The sequence below is a fragment of the Ascaphus truei genome, chromosome 1 (genome assembly GCF_040206685.1).
Source record: "Ascaphus truei isolate aAscTru1 chromosome 1, aAscTru1.hap1, whole genome shotgun sequence".
NCBI classification, from domain to species: Eukaryota; Metazoa; Chordata; class Amphibia; order Anura; family Ascaphidae; genus Ascaphus; species Ascaphus truei.
In genome coordinates this window covers 35507261-35529336 of record NC_134483.1, presented here as the reverse complement: position 1 = coordinate 35529336, position 22076 = coordinate 35507261, and the positions used below count along the sequence as shown (strand labels likewise).

The 22076-nt window shown below is 43.7% G+C and overlaps 1 protein-coding gene across 2 annotated transcripts in view; it reads right to left on the bottom strand.

Annotated features, from left to right (window-relative positions):
- Positions 1 to 2902: 2902 nt before the first annotated feature.
- LOC142487259 (tetraspanin-36-like) overlaps positions 2903 to 22076 on the bottom strand; it is a 28111-nt gene continuing 8937 nt past the window's right edge. Inside the window, exons 3-7 of one of the 2 annotated variants that reach the window (XM_075586223.1) lie at positions 17880 to 17954; positions 14202 to 14297; positions 13022 to 13174; positions 8665 to 8748; positions 2903 to 3602 (exon numbers count right to left, since the gene is read on the bottom strand). In XM_075586223.1, the coding sequence (XP_075442338.1) occupies positions 3534 to 3602; positions 8665 to 8748; positions 13022 to 13174; positions 14202 to 14297; positions 17880 to 17954 (477 nt within the window). In that variant the 3' untranslated portion in view covers positions 2903 to 3533. The remainder of the gene's footprint in view (positions 3603 to 8664; positions 8749 to 13021; positions 13175 to 14201; positions 14298 to 17879; positions 17955 to 22076) is intronic. The other variant, XM_075586232.1, reaches the window with a different exon arrangement.

The window sequence follows — 22076 nt, the reverse complement described above, 5'->3', positions numbered from 1 at the left end:
AGCTTTCTTGTCAACAACAGATGCTTTCTTGGGCAAGCATGAGCCCAAGAGAGGGCCACACAGAAGGATGCCCCAATGTTTATTCAAGATGTTTTGAATCGGATAAGCAGACTTATTTGAATTTTGTGAGGAATTTGGGCATGCAATTGAAAAAAGGAACTTATCAGTGGTGGCGCTCTAATTATCAAAGTACAATAAATAATAAGTGCAATAGTGATTAAACAATGATACAAAATACAAACACGTTTGATGAATGCAGCTGTAACCCAATGTGGGATTGCTTTCTCAATCCCTTGTATGATAGATGTGGAGTCGTTCGTCGGGAAGCGCAAACACAGAAGAACATATATTCTGATAGTGCAATATTGTGATAATAAAATGATGGCTTTATCTTTAAATCGATGTATAGAATACTCACAAATGTGAGATGGGATATATACACATAATGGTATCTTTGGATGATGCTTTGTAGTTTTCAGTGGTGATAATGAGGCTTTCAATCTAGATGCACGCTCTCGTAACCTTAGTGTCAGATAAGAGAGCCAAACATAGCATAGACTGTATAATTTTTTTTTATAAAAAGTAAGTATAATCCAATGCACTCACATGATTAAAAGAGTTAACAGGCATTTAGATCTCATAGATCGGATCTCTGCAGCAGGAACGGACAGCGTGCGTCTCACGGGTGCGTGTCAGCGTCTCGGCGATACCGGAAGTGACGTCACCGGGACTCCGAGGTTCCGGTCTGCTGTAGGGCTGGATGGTCTGCGTCACACTACGCGTTTCCCCTTCTTTGGGTTCTTCAGGAGTGACTCTGACTGTGTGTAATGGCCTTATATACTCTACACTTTAATCCCATAGGTTAGGAATTAATTGAATAATGGTGAGTATAATTACATAATACAACAGGGTGTCGGTTTATGCTATTCAGCAAGTTACAATTATCTCCACATCAATACATATGTGAAGCTCAAAAATTGGTTTTTAATAACAACATGATACATTTGTCTAACATAATAAAAAAAAATTAAATAAATTTAAGAAAATTAAAACAGAATACACTAATAATAAAAAATAATAGTTATTAGCTGTAACTAATGGGTATGATTGTTTAAAGATACATTATATGCAGATTCTAGGAGGAGAGGGACAAAGAAAAACAGATGTTAGTTTACATAGTTCACGATCTATATTATAGGAACGGTTTAATGTCAAACTCCAGGTTTAGACCCAAAGGAGAAATGGTTTTTAACTCATACATCCAAAACGATTCTTTCTTAATTAGAGCCAGATTTCTGTTGCCCCCCCCCCCCCCCTCCAATAGGGCATAACTTGTTCTATAGGTTTGAATGTAAGACCTTTGGGGTTAGCATTGTGAACTAATAAAAAGTGATTGGAAACACTGTGTTGTGATCTTTCTTTTAATATTGCTAAGATGTTCCAATATACGTGTTTTAAGGGGACGTATGGTTTTACCTATATATTGTAAACCACAATCACATTCTAGGAGATAGATAACAAAGTTTGATCTACAATTCAGATGTTGTTTGATATTATAGGTTTTATTTGTGATATTAGACTGAAAACTATTACCTACTTTGTAACTATGTTGGCAAGCGGTACATATTTTGCAATTAAAAAAGCCCTTTGGGGGATCTAACCAGGTAGAGTAATTGTTAGTGGTGCATGATCTCAATGCGCTAGGGGCCATACATCCACTTAAAACACATATATTGGAACATCTTAGCAATATTAAAAGAAAGATCACAACACACAGTGTTTCCAATCACTTTTTATTAGTTCACAATGCTAACCCCAAAGGTCTTACATTCAAACCTATAGAACAAGTTATGCCCTATTGGAGGGGGGGGGGGGCAACAAAAATCTGGCTCTAATTAAGAGAGAATCGTTTTGGATGTATGAGTTAAAAACCATTTCTCCTTTGGGTCTAAACCTGGAGTTTGACATTAAACCGTTCCTATAATATAGATCGTGAACTAAGAGCATCAGGTGAATGAGTTTTTCAATAAACCCTTTCCTTTAGATTCACCTCTCACTTTGGACTGAGACAAAAGGGCCTCTGCATTCATGATCTTAACCTTATTGAAAGCGTCCATGACAATATCCCTATCATGGCCCATGGGCTCCAACTTCTCGACCAAGACCATGGATTGATTTTTAAAAAAAATTCCTCAGTTAAGCAACTTCTTTTAATACGGTGGAATTGGCACAATGGGACATTATTTAACCACCTTTGATGGTTGCTTTAAGCATGGATGTGGCCACTGGTTTGAAATGAGTACTGGTTTGAATAAAGCAATCTTTGATAATGGACCACTTCAAATCCCCAAATTATTTGCTACAACAAATGTTCTGATTTTATCCTCCCATCTTACTGTTGGTCGTCGTCTGGGGCTTTTGACATTCTTTAGGATCCAGTCCAGCATCATCTTTGTCAAACAGTGGTCATTTATTTTTGCGATATGTCATTTTAATCTATATATACTGTACACGTCCGTAGGTATATAATCTACATCAACTATTTTTCTATGATATTCTTTGCCTTATACTGTAGTAGTCCAGGGGTGCTCAAACTTTTTCGTCTGTGCCCTCTTGCCTGCTCTCCTCCCTCCCACCCCACTTACTTTTTCATCTGCATTTTATGACATCACGATGTCAGGCAACGCTTCATCATTTGACGCCATGGCGACGCGTCTCTAGAAGCCTCGGGAGACAAGGTAAGCGACATACAGAGGCTTCGCGTGCTCCCCCGGCATTTAATTGAAATGCTTTGTGGAAGAGCGCGGGACTTTTAAGCGCCCCCCCGCCCCGAGTCAAATTTCACAGCCCCAGTTTGCGCACCCATCTGCCTAACAAACATAAGACAGCAGTGCAGACATAATACAGTGAAACACATATATTCTTTGTTACTTTTTCACTTGAGAAAAACAGAAAGCCTGCGCCTGGAAACCGGTGAATTAACTGCATTTTTACAAAACCTTTTAAATCCAAAAACAAATACCCAGCCCTTGTACATAATCTTTGTAATAAAGCATTATTACATTAGCAACTTGGCCCCTACTGCAACTATGCAGTGTCCACTCACTACCAAGAAAAGTCACGCACCCATTTTAAAAGTATATTGGGAATTGGAGGAGGATTGGTCTTCACATCAGAGAGGAAAATGTCAGTGCTCATTCAAACAAAATTATCCCAAAAAGAAAGAAAAAATCGTAACATGGAAGCAGAGTCTATCTAATTTTAAATGTGTATATACTAAATCAGGGCTCGCCTACTCCAGTTCTCAAGGGCTACCAGCAGGTTAGGTTTTCAGGATATCCCTGCGTCAGCACAGGGAGCTCAGTCAAAGACTGTGCTATATCAGGGAAGCAGGGATATCCTGAAAACCTGACCTCTTTTGTAGCCCTTGAGGACTGGAGTTGGCTACCTCTGCACTAAATCATTACAGAACTGGCTGAGAAAGTGCAATCAGGGTGAAGGTTTCTTGATTTTCTTCAAACTTCAGTTCCAGATTAAAGTCGCTGGTAACCTTTCCCCTTATTCTCGCAGCTGATGATGCAGGCGCTTATTATCCCAAATAACTGCACAATAAAAACAAAAAATAAGACAATGGTTAGGCATCTGGCTACAAGAATCGACAGAATAACCAAGTTACTTTGTTTCTTGTATGCAAATACACCTACATCAAAGGTGGTCAACTCCAGTCCCCAAGGACCACCACTAGGCCAGATTTTATAGGATATCCCTGCTTCAGCACAGGTGGCTCGGTGATTGACTGAGTCACCTGTACTGAAGCAGGGATATCCTGCAAACCTGACCTGTTGGAAGCCCATGCGGGCTGGAGTTGGCTACCCCTGAGCTACACACTACTTCTGGTCAGTAAGAGCAGGTACTATAACCTTAAATCACTTAGCCCCTCCTCCAATGCAATGTTAATAAGAGACTGCAGGACTATGACAACACATTCACAGGAACCTGCATAGAATTATAATGCCATTGGGTTCTAGATCACCCACAAAGGTATTTTAACCACTTAGGTGTCTGTATTATATTTAATTCTGCAGGATACATTAAACTCATTTGGAACCCAACTATCAGTAGTAAAGGGGGTGTAACAGGGGAGTAATCCCTGTTCAAGTAATGTGCCTTTAATCTAGCAGTGTGGTGGTTAACTGCTGGTAGTCAATTAATAAATACCACCTGCCTGATCTAGATTGCTTACAAAAGCCTGTCTGTTGAGACAGGAAGTGACTCCTTAGCTCTGAATGAGAGCTGACCTTTGGAGAGACAGAGCAGTGTTCTTGAGTCTCCCAGGAGAGACTGACCAAGACAACACACATCTCTGGAGCTGACTGGTCTTGAGCTCTGCCCAGCATAGCTGATTGCAAGACACCAAATAAGACTTCTAAACCTGGATGTTGATTTTCTGTGCACGCACGGGTGCCGTTCCAGGAGAGCAGAGAATCTTACTCTACAGCAGCTAACAGATAAGACTTTCATTATTAAGAGACTGCTTATATCTGCTTATATCATGCTATGTGTTTGGGGCTGGGAGAAATGCTTAACTAACGGAGATGTGAATTAATTGCATAGGATTTCACTAGAAATACTCCCAAGTGAATAGAAGCTTTGTTTCCCCCCCTGTGTTTGGATGATTTCCTGATGAAAAGGAAAAGGCACAATAAAGCCTTATTATAATTTCACCTTAAAAAAGCCTCCAATTGTGTACCTCTGTGAACGTCCGTCTACAGGGGGCAACATATAATTTTCTTTAGGCTAAGGTTAGAGGAATCTCAATCTCAAATCGCCTGGTGCGTAGGATTCCTGGCAGTAAGGAGAAAGTGAGCCAGTCTGTGTTACAGGAATCCCATGGGTACAAGAATCCTTGTTCTCGTGCAAGAACCTCATAAAATCACAATTAGTCAATAATAAGGAAAGACAAAGTTAGTCTGTTATTAAAATGGTGAACTTCTCAATGAACTGTGGATGAGTGGAACATCAAACAATGACAAAGTAAGAAGTGTATTCACTATAGTGCAACAGACAATATAGCGCTGTGTTGATAACCGTATGTTAACAGTGTTTGAATGACAAGCGCTGGAGCCGGTTTCCCCATTTCTAAATATTCTGGGCATGAGATGTGTTGGGTACCAGGATAACAAGGGGAACAAGCTCATCCGAATCGGCATTGTGACGTCATCCCTTGCAGCTACCTATCGGCCCGCATGACGCAGGAGGCTGGCTTGAGATACTGGCAGCATCTTTAGAGGTGCAGTAAGTATCTCAGGGGGTCAGTGGGGTTAAAATGACCGCAGCTCAGCTCCCGAGACCCTCCTGCTTTCCACCTAGGGAGAAATCTTTATTTATTTAAAAGGAAAAGCTGCTTCCAACGTACAAAACTGAAATGGTCTGTCACAATGTATGGATTTGTAAAAATGGTGATGTAATGTCGTTTTCACGGACCAATCTTCGAGTTCTCCATACATTATAATGTACAAAGCTCTCTAAAAAACAGGCATTTCTACATGTGGCTGTAAATGCAAAACAAAAGTGCGTGCTCCCATAGTGTGACCTATTGGACACCGCGTCAGAGGGATCACAGGACAGAGAAGGGGCCGGAGCCTATTCTGAATCGCGGATTTCATACTAACCAGGCTGACAGGCGCTGCCTGAACTCCTAATAACCGGCAGATAAGCTTTTTTATCTTTTTGTACCTTGTGAGAGCATCTACTACTGTCCATGCCTCTACTTTTATTGTCGCTAAGAATTGGATGAAACTATGGGAGCGTGCGCTTCTTTTCCATCTGCAGGCGGCCCTCCGTTATCTGACGGAATCCGTTCTGGAAACTGCGTGGGACAGTGAATGCGTTATAAAGCGAATCCCATGTTAATGAGCGGCGAGCGCGGGATAATCCGTTCCGCGTAATGCGGTGCGACGCGTCGTATAAGCCATTAGTCGTAAAGCAAAACAACGGATAGCGAGGATCGTCTGTATAGGTTTATGTCTGCATGTGGTCTGACAGGGGTGGCCAACTCCAGTCCGCAAGAGCCACCAACAGGCCAGGTATTAGGGATATCCCTACATCAGCACAGGTGGCTCAGTCATTCTGATTAAGTCACCTGTGCTGAAGCAGGGATATCCTTAAAACCTGACCTGTTGGTGGCCCTGGAGAACTGGAGTTGGCCACAAGAGGTACATGTACTGTGAAGCTGCCTTTTTCTCACTTGACTCTTGCCACGGGAGACCAGGTTATTTACACTTTTTTACCGGGATCATTCGTTGAGCAAAACAAGGTAGAGAAATAAATTGTAATTTATTCAGCATAAATTCGCTTACAGTGAAACACAAAATACGGACGAAAAGACACACTTACTTTGGGGCTGGGGTTGAAAACTAGACTTTCCTAGGTGCAGGGAACCTTATGGGAGGACTCCACAAAAAGGATTTTATCTTCAAGGCTAGACTAGTATTAGCCAATATCCCTTCACTCTGACATAGTACGGCGTTAGGAGGGGGGTTAAGAAACAGGTGGCAGCTATCAAAGCCGCAACAAAATATTGTCTCCAATTCTTTGTTGAATTCTTCTCTAAAACTTTTTTTTTTTTAACAGTGGTCTCAACTTTAGTTCTCAAGACCCCCAACAGGTCAGGTTTTCAAGTTATCCCTTCCATGCTTCAGCACAGGTGGCTCAATCAACACCTGCTTCAGCACAGGTGTCTCAGTCCCTGCTTCAGCACAGGTTGCTCGATCAGAGCACTGATTGAGCCACCTGTGTTGAAGCTGGGACATCCTGAAAACCTGACCTGTTTGGACTGGGGGGGGGGGCTTGAGGATTGGAACTGAGCACCCCCTGTTTTAAAGGCTAGTCCTAAATAGCAGACACCTGCTGAAACGTGTCTGTCAAAGTAAAAAAAAATATTCAGGTAAATGAGGGCGGAAGGTTTCCTCGGACATTGAATCCTGAAGTTCAGCTTCGGTAACCCCCGTTTTATAAAAATAAATTCCAAAAGACTTGGATTTAGGGTCATGTTAACCTGGCTATTATTACATTGCCGGACAACACAGCTCACTCAGCACTGCAACACACTCACAATCTGTGAAGGATCAACAGGAACTAATAATGGGCAACCATGGACATGTCAGTGTGGGGGAAGATGACAGAATGGGAAAACCCCACAGATAATCAGCTGGGCATCATTGATATGCCAGTTATTGGACGTTATCTCTGAGAGCTTTGAGGTGCGCAGTGGTACATGCTCATCTGCGTTGCCCCAAAGGCGGACAGCCTGATGGGGCTCCGCAAGAACTGCTCCCCTCTGCACAGGACCAGTGTGGTAAGGGTTAACATTTTCTTGTACTTTGTGCAACGTCAACCCCATCCACTGGAATGTTAATGAGCCAAGAGGTCACAAAGAACTTTTTGTTCACAGCTGCAACAGATTCAGTCTCAACCACCCCAGTGTACATCTGCACTGCCCCAAAAGCACACTGTCACGCTGTTCTGCCCGCAGACCAGACTAACCCCCAATACTGAGGTGGAAAGTGAGTAACCACGCACCCGCAGTAGTGAGAGCGTGCCCGGAGTGTGGATTGGTTGCGTGGACAAGGCCAGGGGTACCAGGGTAGGTAGAGTACTTGCCAGATCCGGGCGTAGAGAATGTGCCGTAGTAAGGTCCGAAGACAGAGGTCGAGGGTTACAGAGTTCCAGGAAGTAGGGGTCCAGGTGCCGAGATCAAGGGGTCTGAGAGGTAAGCGGTGGTCGTGTGGAAGCCGTGGTCGTAGAGCCAGAGAGGGAAGGAAGGGAAGCCGATTCAGTATCGAAGCTGAACCAGAGAGAGAGCTAGGCACAGTGAGTAACAGCACAAGGCAGACAAACTATGCAGAGCGAGGCTGGAGAGGAATCCCAGGGGTTATAAAGTGAGAAGGACCATTGGGAGGAAGGGGCGGAGCAGAGGCGCGCCCAGGAGCCCTCCGTGAGAGGGCAGGGTTTAAAGGCCTGGTTTGTTGCCGGAGGATGGTGGGAGGAGCTGAGCCTGAGAGCGGAGATGGCCGGGGGTCGGAGTTACCCGGCTGATGCAGTGCATAAATTAAGTTGCGCGACGTACGCCCTGTAAGCGGAGCGGGCGTGAGTTCGGCGTCGGCGGCATGCGTGCGACCCGCGGAGGAACGGGCCGAGGTGCCCAGCAGGAACGGAGGAGACCGCATCCAGCGGTACGGGTAGGGAAGGGCAGCGCCGAGGGCGGCGTGTGCCCAGAGTCCTGACACACACACCCTTTGGCGCAGCCAAAGGGTGTGAGCCGTTTGCTGATGTTTGGTGATGTTAAAGCTGCTGTATTTCAATCTGAAATTTACAAGCCCTTAATCCCCTGTACCCAATTTTCAAACTCTATCTGTCCATGAAGTGTCTGTGAATTGACTGTATAACCTCTTTTCTTTTATTGTAACCATGTATTTTTTTATAACTCTGTGCCCAGGACATACTTGAAAACGAGAGGTAACTCTCAGTGTATTACTTCCTGGTAAAATATTTTTATAAAAAAATAAACAACCATTCTGGATTAGGGTTAAAACATTTTTATAAATAAATCTGCAGCGACATTACACCCCTCCAAGAAAAACAAGAACCCCATCGTACATGTACCTCAATAACGACAAAGCCAAAGATGACGAAAATTGCAGCGTTGAGTACTTTATCCACCAAGCCCTCCAGTTTAGCTTCGCAGCCCTGTGATAGGATAAGAGGAGCAGTGGGATTCAGCCAGTTCGCACCAGTTCTTGCACACCTGTACCCAAATTTTTCTCAGTTCGCAGAACCGGTGAGAGAAGGGAGAGCAGAGCTTCTGCTAAGGGGCTGGGCAGCTTGCTCCATCCTGATTGGCTGCTGCTGTGTACTGCAGCCAATCAGGAGGAGGTGGCAAGATCCTGGGGGGGGGGGCCAAAGAGCAGAGAAAAGGCGTGCAGCAGAGAGAGGTGAGGCTGTGTCCTGTGTGTCTCCTGCCTGTGTCTCTGTGCTGTGTGTCTCTGTGCTGTGTGTCTCTGTGCTTTGTGTCTCTGTGCTTTGTGTCTCTGTGCTGTGTGTCTCTGTGCTTTGTGTCTCTGTGCTGTGTGTCTCTGTGCTGTGTGTCTCTGTGCTGTGTGTCTCTGTGCTGTGTGTCTCTGTGCTGTGTGTCTCTGTGCTGTGTGTCTCTGTGCTGTGTGTCTCTGTGCTGTGTGTCTCTGTGCTGTGTGTCTCTGTGCTGTGTGTCTCCTGCCTGTGTCCTGTTTGCAGTCTGCACTTATTTGCAGTGTTTCCCCATGGTCTCTCTGCTCCCCCCCACCCCCCCCCCCAGGTCTCTCTGCTCCCTCCCCCCTATCTCTCACCCCTGTGAGATGTGAGGGGGTCAGGGAGAGATGTGAGGGGGGGCTGGGAGATGTGAGGGGGGGCTGGGAGATGTGAGGGGGGGCTGGGGGAGATGTGAGGGGGTGCTGGGGGAGATGTGAGGGGGTGCTGGGGGAGATGTGAGATGTGTCTGGGAGAGATGTGAGGGGGGCTGGGTGAGATGTGAGGGGGGCGGGGAGAGATGTAAGGGGGGGCTGGGAGAGATGTGAGATGTGTCTGGGAGAGATGTGAGGGGGGCTGGGTGAGATGTGAGGGGGGCTGGGAGAGATGTAAGGGGGGGCTGGGAGAGATGTGAGGGGGGCTGTGTTCTGTGTGTGGCCTGCCTGTGTCTGTGTCCTGTGCAGTTTGCCTGCTTGTGTAGTTTGCATGTATCCATTTGTATTTGCACTGGTTGCAGGTTGCACTTATTTGCACTGGTTCCCCCTGGTCTCTCTAACCCCCCCCCCCCCCCCTGGTGTCTCTTCCTCCCTGGTCTCTCTCTCAACCCCCCCCCCCCCTCGTCTCTCTCTCTCTCCCCCCCACCTCTCTCTCTTTCTCCCTTTCTCCCCCCTTCTCTCTCTTCCCCCTTCTCTCTCTCTCCCCCGTCTCTCTCTCTCTCTCCCCGTCTCTCTCCACCCCCCCCTCTTCTCCACCTCCCCCCCTCTTCTCCACCCCCCCCCCTCTTCTCCCCACCCCCTCCGTGAGAGAGAACCTGTTGCTAAACATTTTGAATCCCACCACTGGATAAGAGCAATGACTAAACTGCAGTTATTGTCCTGTAAACATGTATAAACTATTCACGGTTAGTGGGATATGCAAGTTATTGCAAACAGGTATGTACATGTCCTCCATAAGAGAACCAGGGGGGGGGAGGAGGGGGGGAAGAGGAGGGTGAATTCAAGGTGTACTGTATGTTTTAAAACGGCTGTGTCCTGGTCAGTTACCCCTTTCCTGCCAGGTGGACCAGTAATGAATTGGAAAGCTTGATACATTGATGCAAACTGAAAATCACATCAATATTTGCATCAATATTTGCATCAATTGTGCCTCGACATTGCCTTAGTAGGGGGAGATGCATCAATGTAAAAAGGAAAGTGCAGACAGAAGTTTGTTTTGACGCATTGCTCTGTTCCAGGGGTAGCCAACTCCAGTCCTCAAGAGCTACCAACTTATAGTCGTTGACTGAGCCACTGAAAGAGCCACCTGTGCTGAACCTGACCTGTCAGTACCTCTTGAGGACGGGAGTTGGCTAACCCTGCTCTATTCTCTGCATTTCCACCAAATGTAAGAAAGGGTTAAATTTACACACCAGTACAACACCACCACAAAAATAGCACTCAAGGAGGAGAAAAAGTTGATCATATAAGTTGTGGCGTCACGGAGACCATAAGGAACCCCTATCCCTTAAAGTATACAAAACGAATACAAGGGTATCCAGCACTCCATGGAAATAAGTAAAAGATTGAGATCACTCAATGATGTTATTAAAGGAAAATATAAAATGATATGCTGACCACCTGCAGTGTTGATCCTGCTGAGAACGCATTACCATCGCACCAGCGCTTATGGATGGGAAGTTAGAATGGCATTTTTTGCAGCACTTTGATTTTTCAAGCCTTGGGACAATAACGGAAGTACCTAGATTCATTTAACCTTGGGGAACGGATGAGATCCCTGAAAGGTTGCACCCCCTTACCTTTATGTATATATGTCCCTTAGAAAGAAAAAGGGAGGGAAATGTAACTTTTTTTTTTTTTTTACAAATCTCAATTTTGTATACAGCATTTTTGGCTGCATGTTACCATATCTCTCAGCACACCAGCTTTCTTATCTAGTGCCTACCAGATTGGGAGAGAGGTATTGCAGCTCAAATTATTTCCTGTATACTGTATATTATTAGTGGATAAGTATTGCAGCTCTAATTATTTCCTGTATATATTTTTAGTGGATAAATACGGCTGCTTTCATTTTTTTTTTTGTATTTGCAAACTTGTTTTTTTTAAATTTTTATTAGAAGGACTACTTGTTCCTTATGATCACTGTGGTTGTGATAACCTTTCGAGTAGATTTAATATTTTCTTAAACCACATTGATCTCAATATTTTCCTTATTTCCATTGAGTGCTGGATACCATTGTGTACATATGGTAAGAAAGCGTTGCTTACATTTTCATGCAAATTAAAATAAAAAATAAAATCTGGTTTACTCAAATCCTAGATAAAAATGTGACATACGGAGAAGCAGAGATTTATACATTATAACCTGTGCATCATGTAAGCCTTGAGAAAGTGTTTCTTTCGCGAAATGCGCGCGTCAGCACCTGTCACGTGCACGCGCACGGTCAGTATTGACGTGGCAGCCTCTTACCTCGCAGAGCGAGCAGCTGCCAGACCGCACGCGTGCAGACCCTCTCAATACTGGGCTTGAGTTTGATAGTTCACTCGGAGGGCTAACGGTGAGGCCAGTGTTTGTTCTTTTACCTTACTGGGTTTATTTATGTGGCAGCGCTATACCTGACGGTTGAGCACATTCATCAATATGTGCATAGGCATACTCATAGCCACACCGTCATCTGGTATTAGACAGCCACTTTACCCACTGACATTAATTAATGTAGTTAGCCCTTAAATATCTGGGCTACGTTTGCTTTACATAGGCAGTATTCAGTGGTTTTACCTATACTCAGGGGTGTACATGACCATTTCTACATTTTACCTACATACGTGGAAGTACAGTACCTGACGGTTGAGCACATTCATGAATATGTGCACAGGCATACTCAATCAGCCACACCGTCACCTGGTATCTGTTAGCTGTTCCACCTATTGCGAGTTATATATGTACTGAGCCCCTAGTCGTTTGGGTTACAAATGCTTCTTATAGGCAGGTTTACAGCACCTTCTCATCCTTGCTCCTACCGAAGAAACTATACCCAGGGAATACTGTACACCAGCTCCCTTATCGAACATTTGATTTAATTCACCTCATCTGTTCTGATCTTCTTAGAACCCGGAGCGTCATATAAACTCAAATTAGGGTTAATATATGTGTGTCCTTTGTTGGATTTTAAAACCCATTATTTTAATCAGCATAACATTAAAGACTGTATTTGAATATTGTCACATTACTATTATCTTTAGGGTATCGAGTGCTTTAATTGGGTTCTTGCCTCTTCGCTGTTTACCTGTTTTATATTGTACAGCAAATAAAAATACCATGTCCATCCATCTAGCATTGTGGTGCGCAACCCATGGGTCTCTCTTGGGGTCCTTGGCAAATTCCTGGAGGTCGCCAAAGGACCCTTGCAGTGCAGCAGCCTGTGCATCTCTGTGCCTCTCTCCCTAGCTCCAACAGAAGAAGCAGTCAGAAATTGGCTCTCTCCGCTTCCTTCAGGCTGAATGAGGATGTCGTAGATGGCCAAGATTGTGCACCCCTTATCTAGCAGCTACATGGTTGGGTCACAATAAACATTTGAACCCCCAAAACAGTAAGTGTGTTTATTGGGGTCAGTGTTGAGAGAGGGAGTGGTTATAGGGCCCTTCGGGAGTCATAGGTTCCAGTGTATTGGGACTCCCAAATTGAGTTGAGAAGTGCCTCATTGTGCAGCGAGTGCCTCATTGTGCTGTACGTATCTCCTCACCTCTGTGTTTATGTTCTGCAACACACCGAGACTTCCTGTGCAGCTCTGAACATTCTTCTTGCAGCAGCTCACTGGCACCGAGAAGTTCTTACTAGAGAGATACCATGGGGTGCTCATCCAGTCAGTGCGATTTTGAACTCCACAACACTGAAGCTGTAAAATACAGAACGCATGGCAAATTAGAGATGAGGAGAGAGCGCGAGCGAGAATATAAGAGAGAGAGATTAGAGGAAAGAGAGAGCGAGATAGTGTGAAATTAGAGGAGAGAGAGATTAGAGGAGATGGAGAGAGCACAAAATTAGAGAAGACAGGGAGAGATTAGAGGAGATATATATATAAATATATATATACACACACATACGTATATATATTACACACACATACAATATGGCCGCCGGCATCTGCCTTGCTCCAATGTTCAATAGAAAGCTGCAACATCATCGGGAGATGACATCACAACTTTCTAGTGCTGACCCAGCAGCCACGTTGGTAGTTTTATCTGCGTCATACGCCGGCACAAAGGACCGGCAAATAATCTCGGGGGTCCCTGGGGAGGTGGGGGGACCACAGATCAGCACTGGAGGACCCGCTCCTGGTTCAGGTATATTTACAAAAATATAATAAATGGGGAACGATGCTTTAATGTGCACAATGGCCTTAAGTGTTTAGAAAGGGAAATCTTAAAACCATCCAGGAGTCTCGCACAAACTCACTCATACCTGTTCCAACCTACTAAATATCATCCCGTGTTCGAATTGCAGATATTAGCATTCTGGGCATGAGCACATAATGGCCTACTCGTTGGTCAAATAGTGGGTCCAAAAGAAAGATGGAACTGTAAGCCTCTAAATAAAGTCATTGTCCTTTGTATCCCCCTGATACCATTACTCCTTAACCACTAGGACTTTGCAGAATTGCTACTCCCTTCCTTGGTTCATGCATTAACGGCAATAACGACAGCTACTGGCGGTGAGTGCATATACCCCGCAAAGTGTGCAAGCAACAAAGTCAACTAGCAAGTAAAGCCATGTAATATTGGGAACATGGCCCTTGTGCGTTCTTTCCATATTCCTATTCAAGACATTAATACACATCAAGAAAGTTTAGCAACTTGCTTTTCTAAAGTAGGAGCCACTTTTCGTAAAGAAAAAAACATATAAAATCGCTAATAATAAAATACCTGTTGTTGCAAATAATTGATAGCCATGCTCTTTACATTTATCCCATCGTATTTCAGGAGTACGTCTTTCATGTTTTTTTCCACAATAGGCTTAATCTAATAAAAGCAAATACCACACAGTTAAAAGTAATGTTCACATAAGTTCTGATTTCCTACAGATTCAAATCAGTTGGTTACAGACAGAGGTTATACTGAACCCTTCCAGGTGCAGTCGGTATTATAACGTAGTTGTACATTCCCTGCCTTTTAATCTCCTTGCAGGGAAGCGTGCAACGTATAGCAAAGAACGGCACATCATTATATGCAGCAGCTGCTTCCGGCATTAACCAAGCTCATCTGCTTTGAGGGAACTTAACGCAACAAGCAGATTCCACCCGAGAGGAAAAACCACAGCAATGTGGATTTTCCCCCCACATATCTATGGTTTTGGTATTTTATATGGACCTGCAGTGTTGAGAGATTGGGGGAGATTTTATTTTATTTATTTATTTTTCTTCAAATATTTTTATTAGGCAGATATACATTAAACAGACATCATGTTCCATCTTTTGCCTAATACATAACTTTTTTGTTTTTTATAATAAAGAGATAGAACAGAGTAGGACTACACCAGGATAAGGTAAGTCCTCTAGTTCACTTAGTGAACCGGAAGGAAATATTTTATTTATAAAAATGTTTTACCAGGAAGTAATACATTGAGTTATATCTCGTTTTTAGGTATGTCCTGGGCACAGAGTTAAGATGACAAATAATACATGGTTTGCTAAACTCTGATACCGGGAGTGAACGCAAGATCACACTGTGATACACGGTATTGGATCATAGTGGAAACCGGGCCATTAAAATACCAATGCACATCCCTTTAGATCTCTTGCTTTCTTACCCTTAATACTCCCTAAAAGCCTGCAGTACAACTAAGGCCGCGTTTATAGTGGCAGTGACGGTGCGCGCGTGCGACGCAAACAACAAACCTATTATCTATGAGGCTGCCCATACATACGGCTGGAGAAGAAAACAAAATGTTGTCTTGCCAGCCGGGTCACGTGCACGGCTCAGCCAATGTGGGTGAACCGCTCACGTGACGTCACGGCCACGCCTCCCCGTCGCGCAAACCCAAAGAGCAGAAATCACTCTAGCGACAGGCGCGCGCACGGCGCCATGCGCTCGGTCGCACACCCACTATAATCACGGCCTAAGACTTGTGCACATAGGATTTGTAATGCAGGCTTTTAAGCAGTATTAGGGGTAAGAAAGTTGGTGACCCTAGAGGGATAAGTGTTGGTATTTCTTTACTTTGGCTTTTATAGACCCCGACTGCACTCAGAATCAAGAAGGTTTGAAATGACTATGTATTGGGCGAGCTTGCTAAAGTGTACTTTCTAGCATAATTAGCTTTCGGCAAAATTATTTAAATCTCCCTGTAGCAGGGACTTATCCCTGGTTAAGAGAAACTGCTCTAAATCCAGTAGGCAGCTGGTTTATTGCAGCCAGGCAAATAATCAGACTCCACCTGCCTAAATTAGAGCTCTAAGAAAAAGCCTCCTGTTGGAAACAGGAGGGAGATTTCCTTAGCACAGTTACAACTGGGCTGCCAGAAGGAAAGGAGACTTCTGAGAGCACAGAGAGGGGGGGAGGAGGGGCGCTGTGTTCTGAGAGCCGGACACAAAAAGGATCCAGACCTCCATGCCTGGACTCTCAAGCAGACAACTACCCGGACACCACTGACCTGGAGGGCCACCTGCTTTATAGGTACCGGTTTAGAGTTTGGGGTGATAGGTGAGTAAGGGGCTTTTTCCCCCCAGCCTTGCAGAGAGGGACTGGGGAAGTAAGCTAGCCCTTACCAAGGGATAGGCGTTTGTTGTTTTTGTATATTTTTATTTGCGGTGCTGATTAAAGGGACTGGCTCAATAAAGCCATATATTAATTTCCCCCTAAACAGTCCCCATTAGCATACCTCTGCACACATCTCTTACACTCCCTTAAAGGAATTTCTATCTTGTGACAAAAATAGGTATTTATTTGTCCAGGAACCACAACTTCCAGCAAACCAACTACTTCTGTTTATGTAACAACGGCTTCAATATTTATTTGCAAAGGACGTAAGAAAAATAACAATTTACCTGTGGCTTTGAGGACTAACAGAAGACCGATAATTATTGTGATAATCTTTCACAGCATTTGTATAGGCAGAGACTTAATAGCAATTCATTAAAAAATTTCATATATAGCTTGCAAATGTAAAAAAAAAAAAGAATACTCTCCTAAATACAAAAAGAACTGTAAAAAATAATTGACCGTTATAAGTCCATCTGATTAATAAAGTCCTTAAGGATGCTGGAAATTGCAGAGAGGCTGCGTGGGATGGAGTTTCTTTACTAAAGCACAATTAAGTTGGAATAGAAAGTTGTGTGCTGCTCCCGGACTAACCAATTTCAGTTAGTAAGAAATCCCAAAGCACTGCGTCCTCAATGTCATTGGTTATGTAACATATCCATAATAGGACATCGCAATCCTTTCAGTCAGACCTGTCAAGACTCAATGATTTTCAGTTTGTTGCACTGAATGTTTTTAACGATCTCGTTCCTTACAAAACAGCACTTTTCCATTAATCCCTTTTTATTTTTATGGTCCGGAACCTCCAAATCCCACCGATTTGGGGCCTTGAAAGCGCACATCTCTGTTTAGTTTAGATATCACTCTGAGCAGCTTCTAAATATACATGAACATTTTTGGACATATTGTAAGTACAGTATAAAGCATTGCAGGCTTTATTCAGTCAACACAAGTTAAACAGCTATTGATGCTCATCTTAGCTACTAAACTTCAATGCATGATACAAGCAATTTTAACCCTGTGCGGCTTGTGGTTCCAGAAATACATTGTAGAGTTGAATAATGTATCGTCTGCCCCTCTGGCCCGAGTAGGTGTTAAACCTGGTTTTGAAATCCCCCTTTTTTTTTTTTCTTCTCTAGTACAGTGTTTCTCAACCAGGGTGCCAGGAAACCCTCTAGTTTTGCGACCCTCAACAAAGGGTACCTGGGGATGTGGGTTCAGCTGGCAACTCCTGCACCACCTGGAGACAGAGGCTGCGATCTGCTGCGGCTCAGCACAGAGCGAGAGAAGTCTCTCCAGACAGCACAAAGTGTGCCTGCTGAGCAGCTGTCATGTTTACGGTGGGAGGAAAGAGGGAGAGTGAGGGATTTGTGTGGTGGAGGGGGCTAGGAGTGAGTGTGTATGAGTGTAAACTGCGTCCCCTGCTGGCGCTGACCGCGCTCATACTTGAGTGGTGACGTTACCAACTCTCTAAGCATGAGCGCTGGGTGCCTGCCTATTTCACAAGCGCGGGGGGGTGGGGGGGAGGGGGGCATTGCGGGCAAGTTGAGCACGCTTGAAAGTCAATTTTTTTTGTTTACTCAAGCGCCAAGCTTGTTCACGCACCGCATGAGCGGGGACTTCCACATATAGACATATGTAAGTGTAAGCGGCAAGCACCGCACGCTCAGCGCCAGCGGTGACACAACCTAAGTGAGGTGGGGGAATTGGGTCTGAAGAGCAGATGTACCCTGAGATTTTAAAAATCCTTCTTCAGGGAGCTACTGATCAGAAAGGGTTGAGAACCTCGGCTCTAGCATGTCACAGCCTTATGAAAATTACAGCAATCTTGCAAATAAATCCTACCTTTTCCTTGAACACAAGTCCCAAAATGCAGGCAGCCACTCCTGCAGCAAAAATGATTGAGATCAGAAACAGGAACTAAAACATGGGGGAGAAAATATTCAATTCAATTAATCTCAAAGTGACACCCTAACGCAAGCACAATATTAATAGAAAATCAATCCACTACCAGTTGTTGTTGTTGTTTCTTTTACATGATTATAAACAAGTAAATGGTTCTTTATGATTACAAATGCAGAAAACAAAATGTGAACAGATATTATGCATGTGTATTAAAATCGCCATTGTGATGTGATACTGGGCAATAGTCTTACAAAAGGTAGACGCTGCTTGAACAGAATGGAGTTAGTTAAACAATAAATCAGTTCTAAAAGCCATGCAAAAGTTAAGTCAGAAAAGCTGCAGTGTGCCTCCCTTCCTTACTGGCACTGCACACACAGAAAAACACACTGACACCAGGCGTTTGCAGCAATGAGCCAGGATGTATCCAAAAGCTGTATCCTGAGACCAACGTTATGCAAGAAATCAGCTTTTGTTACTTGAAATACTTCCACAAAGATGGAAATGTTGCTTTAAGACAGAAATACTACATTCCCACCCGCCCTTTTTTCTTATTTTTATATATGTAAAGCATGTGACGATGTATAATTCTACATTCTTACCTAAGCGGGCAATCGTTTGGTGCTCCTGTTATAAATCTGTCAAAATCCTCACTGTGTGCCCAACATAATGGCCGCTTCAGTCAGCAGCTACAATGTATCCTGATATTACTAAGGTAACATTATCTATTGTTACAGTGTACAACTCAAACTGCTGGGAACATTTGCAACAAATTATCCCAAACAGGAAAGTGTTACAAAGATCTTGCACTGCTTGGGGTAGGGGGGGGGGGGGGGGGAGGGGTGCTAAAACCTGCTATAGAAATCAAAGGATGCTTTAAAAAAAACACATTTACTGTAATGCTAATTTTAGAGTTGAATAAAAACAAAAAACACAGTCACTATTATCTAATACTAGAGAACTGATTTATAATTTAAAAATAAAACACCATAAGGCCGCGTCCATGGATAGTGCTTGCGGGCGGAGGCGCGCTGAGGCTGAGGGAAAGCGTGTGCTTTCCCTGGCCTTAGACAGCGCGCCGTCCGGGGGCGTGTCGGCGGGCCAGTGACGTCACGGAGCTGGTTTGCCCTCATTGGGCGAACCACTCACGTGACCGACCCTGCGCTCTGGCAAGCGCGAAAATTTCAAATTTTCCAAAGACCTACGCTTCCGCCCGCTTGCGGAAGCGTAGGCGAGCCCCTACTAAAGCCGCTCTCATTGCGGCTGTAGGGGCTCAGTGCCGAGCGTAAGCGTACCTCATCGCGCCTCCGCCCGCCAGCACGAACAATGGACCATTTTAAAGCAAGAAACCTAAAGTCACCTCAGACCTGGCAGAATTTTTGCGTACATATTAAAAGGAGAAAAAAAAAACGTGACGCACACATTGATACATTTATTATAATCTCTGTGCCATGTAACTCCTCCCTAAACAATACACTCATGGAACTAAAACCGTAGTGAGGTCCTTGATACTGTATGTTGGCGTAAAGAGGCACAACACAAATATGATGCAATATATATACCAATTTGTACATAATATACCCTTTGTACATAGGGACCGAAGTACTTCAAATAAAATGATTAAACACGGATTTTGGACCACTATAGAAGGATCTAGGGATTATTTATGCTGTAAAGATCAGAAAGAAAATATACTTTATAAAATAAATACATTTTTCTTTAAAAGGGATGTTGAATTATAAATGTGTAATTTGTACTAGTAAAAGGTAGTGGTACATAGTATATGAAAATAAATAACGGCCCCTTTGTAACATCACACCGGCTACTGGATACAAGATTATGATCCAAATCTTTAGTCCTTGTTGATCTACTGCTGGAGGAAGACCTGCCCCATCAACCATCATGTTGCTCCACAATTTCATTTCTAATTTTATCATCGTACCTTACTTTTGGTCGTCGTCTTGGTCTTTTAAAATGCCTTGGTATTAAGTGATGGTAATTTCTTCTTGTGATATGTCCGGCCCATTGACATTTTTCTCTCTACCCTTGTGATGTCACAGACTTATGTTTCCCTGTGAACCCATCGTAACGGACCTGTGTATGGGCTACCCAACAGGATGGCACAAGCCATGACATTTCAGGACAACGGACCTGTGGGATCCGCAAGATTTAACAGCGATTGTATTTCCTCTGGAGTGAGCAGAGACTACACTAACTCAGGAACAGGGGGAGTGGGGTGAGTGGGGTCATCAGAGCTGAAAATAAAGTGGTTCAGCGGGAGGTTCCCTCTGTACCCATGCAATAAAAATAAATTAAACAAAATAAATTTGAAAAACAAAAATTGAATAGGTGGGATTGCTGCTTTGATTTTGAAAGGGATAGTCCCCTCCTGTATGTTGCATTATTTAGAAATAAACTCTCCCTAGTGATAAGAGCTCTGTAGTCATCATATACTGTTATTCCCTTAATGTATACCAATAACTCATCTGCATGCTATCACAGGCGTAGTGCTGGTCTCCCATGTGGCAGAGGTATAAATGTGTTGGATGAGCAGGGGCCAGTGTCAAATTAAAGGTCACTGTATCGTCATTCCAGATGTTTGTAAGCGGTCACCCTGCGACAGTAGCTCGCCAGTAGAATACAGCATCTTAGCTGCTCGGCAATGCGCCCCACTTATCCTTCATGTAAATAACCAATCAGCAACTTCTTGTTTGCGGACATCTGTGTTTAGGAAAGAGATCTGGGGCATTGAATTGGTAGTCCGCACATACACACATCCTGCCAGGCTACATGGTCTGGGTGAAAGCAATGGGTGCACCTCAAAATGTATACATTTAAAATGTATAAATCACATACACAAGTTACAAATATATTTCCTAATTGATCTGACCAATGCTGCACAAAAGACTAAAATAAATCTAAATTCTTCATTAATGCCATTAGTGGATTTTGTACCTAAAGTGTCAGTTCATCTAGTTTCCTTAACATATTTTCCAAATCCTTCCCCCCCCGCCCTTTCACTCCAAGATGTGTCCTGTCAATGCCACATATTGTACCCTCCATGTTGCTCATGTAAACATTTAAAGTGTATCTGTAAAAGGGCGCAGCCTGTTACAAACAGCTAGAGCTATTGGGTGTCGGTCAGTAAGGGGTTAATCCTTGCCTGGAAAAGGCAGGACAATTAACGAGCTCAGCTGCTAACGTTTAAAAGCCAGGCAGCATACTGTACAGCTCACGGTTGCCTGCTCCTGGCCTGCAGAGGGACACCAAGTCTGAGGTGTGTTCCTGTGTTATAGACTGTATATAGACTCTTTGCTTGCTGTAGAAAAGCCTACCTTTACTTTTCCAAATACAAGTCTCCTGTCGTTGCCTCTGCACACATCGGTCACAGATGTAAGCATAGTTCCATTTCTACAGTATGTCATAAATATGTTCCTGTATCCATTTATGTTAACATCTGGTATAATGCCTACCTTTAAAGGGGCAATACCTTCTAGGACCAAAGTAAACTAATTGTAGTGAAATGTTTATGTACATAATGCTGTGTATCGTAACTTATGAAATGTTTGATTTAAAACAAACTATTTTCAACCTGGTTTCTGGATCGTGCTATCCATCTGCAAGCACTACAACCTGCACATCGAAAACATCCTTTCGATTTTCAAAGTTAATTCCCAGACATCCCCATATTATTACATTTCCCAAATTGATTCATGTCTGGCTAAGTACTGTCCCAGGCGACAAAAATGTCATCTATATATCTGAGCCAGAACTGAATCTGGTCCAGATAACCCACAAGGTCCGACTGAAGAGCTCCCTCTCAAAAACACCATCCAAAGTACAGGTTGGAGTAGAAAGAGGCCCATTTCGTCCCGATTGCTGTTGGTAAAACTTTCCATCGAAAAGTAAAATACTGTAGTTTCACAGCACAAACTCATTATGTTCATGTTCTTCTTCACTCCTCATACTAAGGAACCCTTTAATAGCATGGATATCCATTTCATTGATAAGTGTTGACACGCAGAAAGAGACTAACGTATGATCATCAATTGTTACCTCCATCAATTTGGAAATTAAATCTGTTTCTATCTCTTAAATAAGACGGGAGTGTTTCCACAAAAGGTTTTAGAAAGACATCTG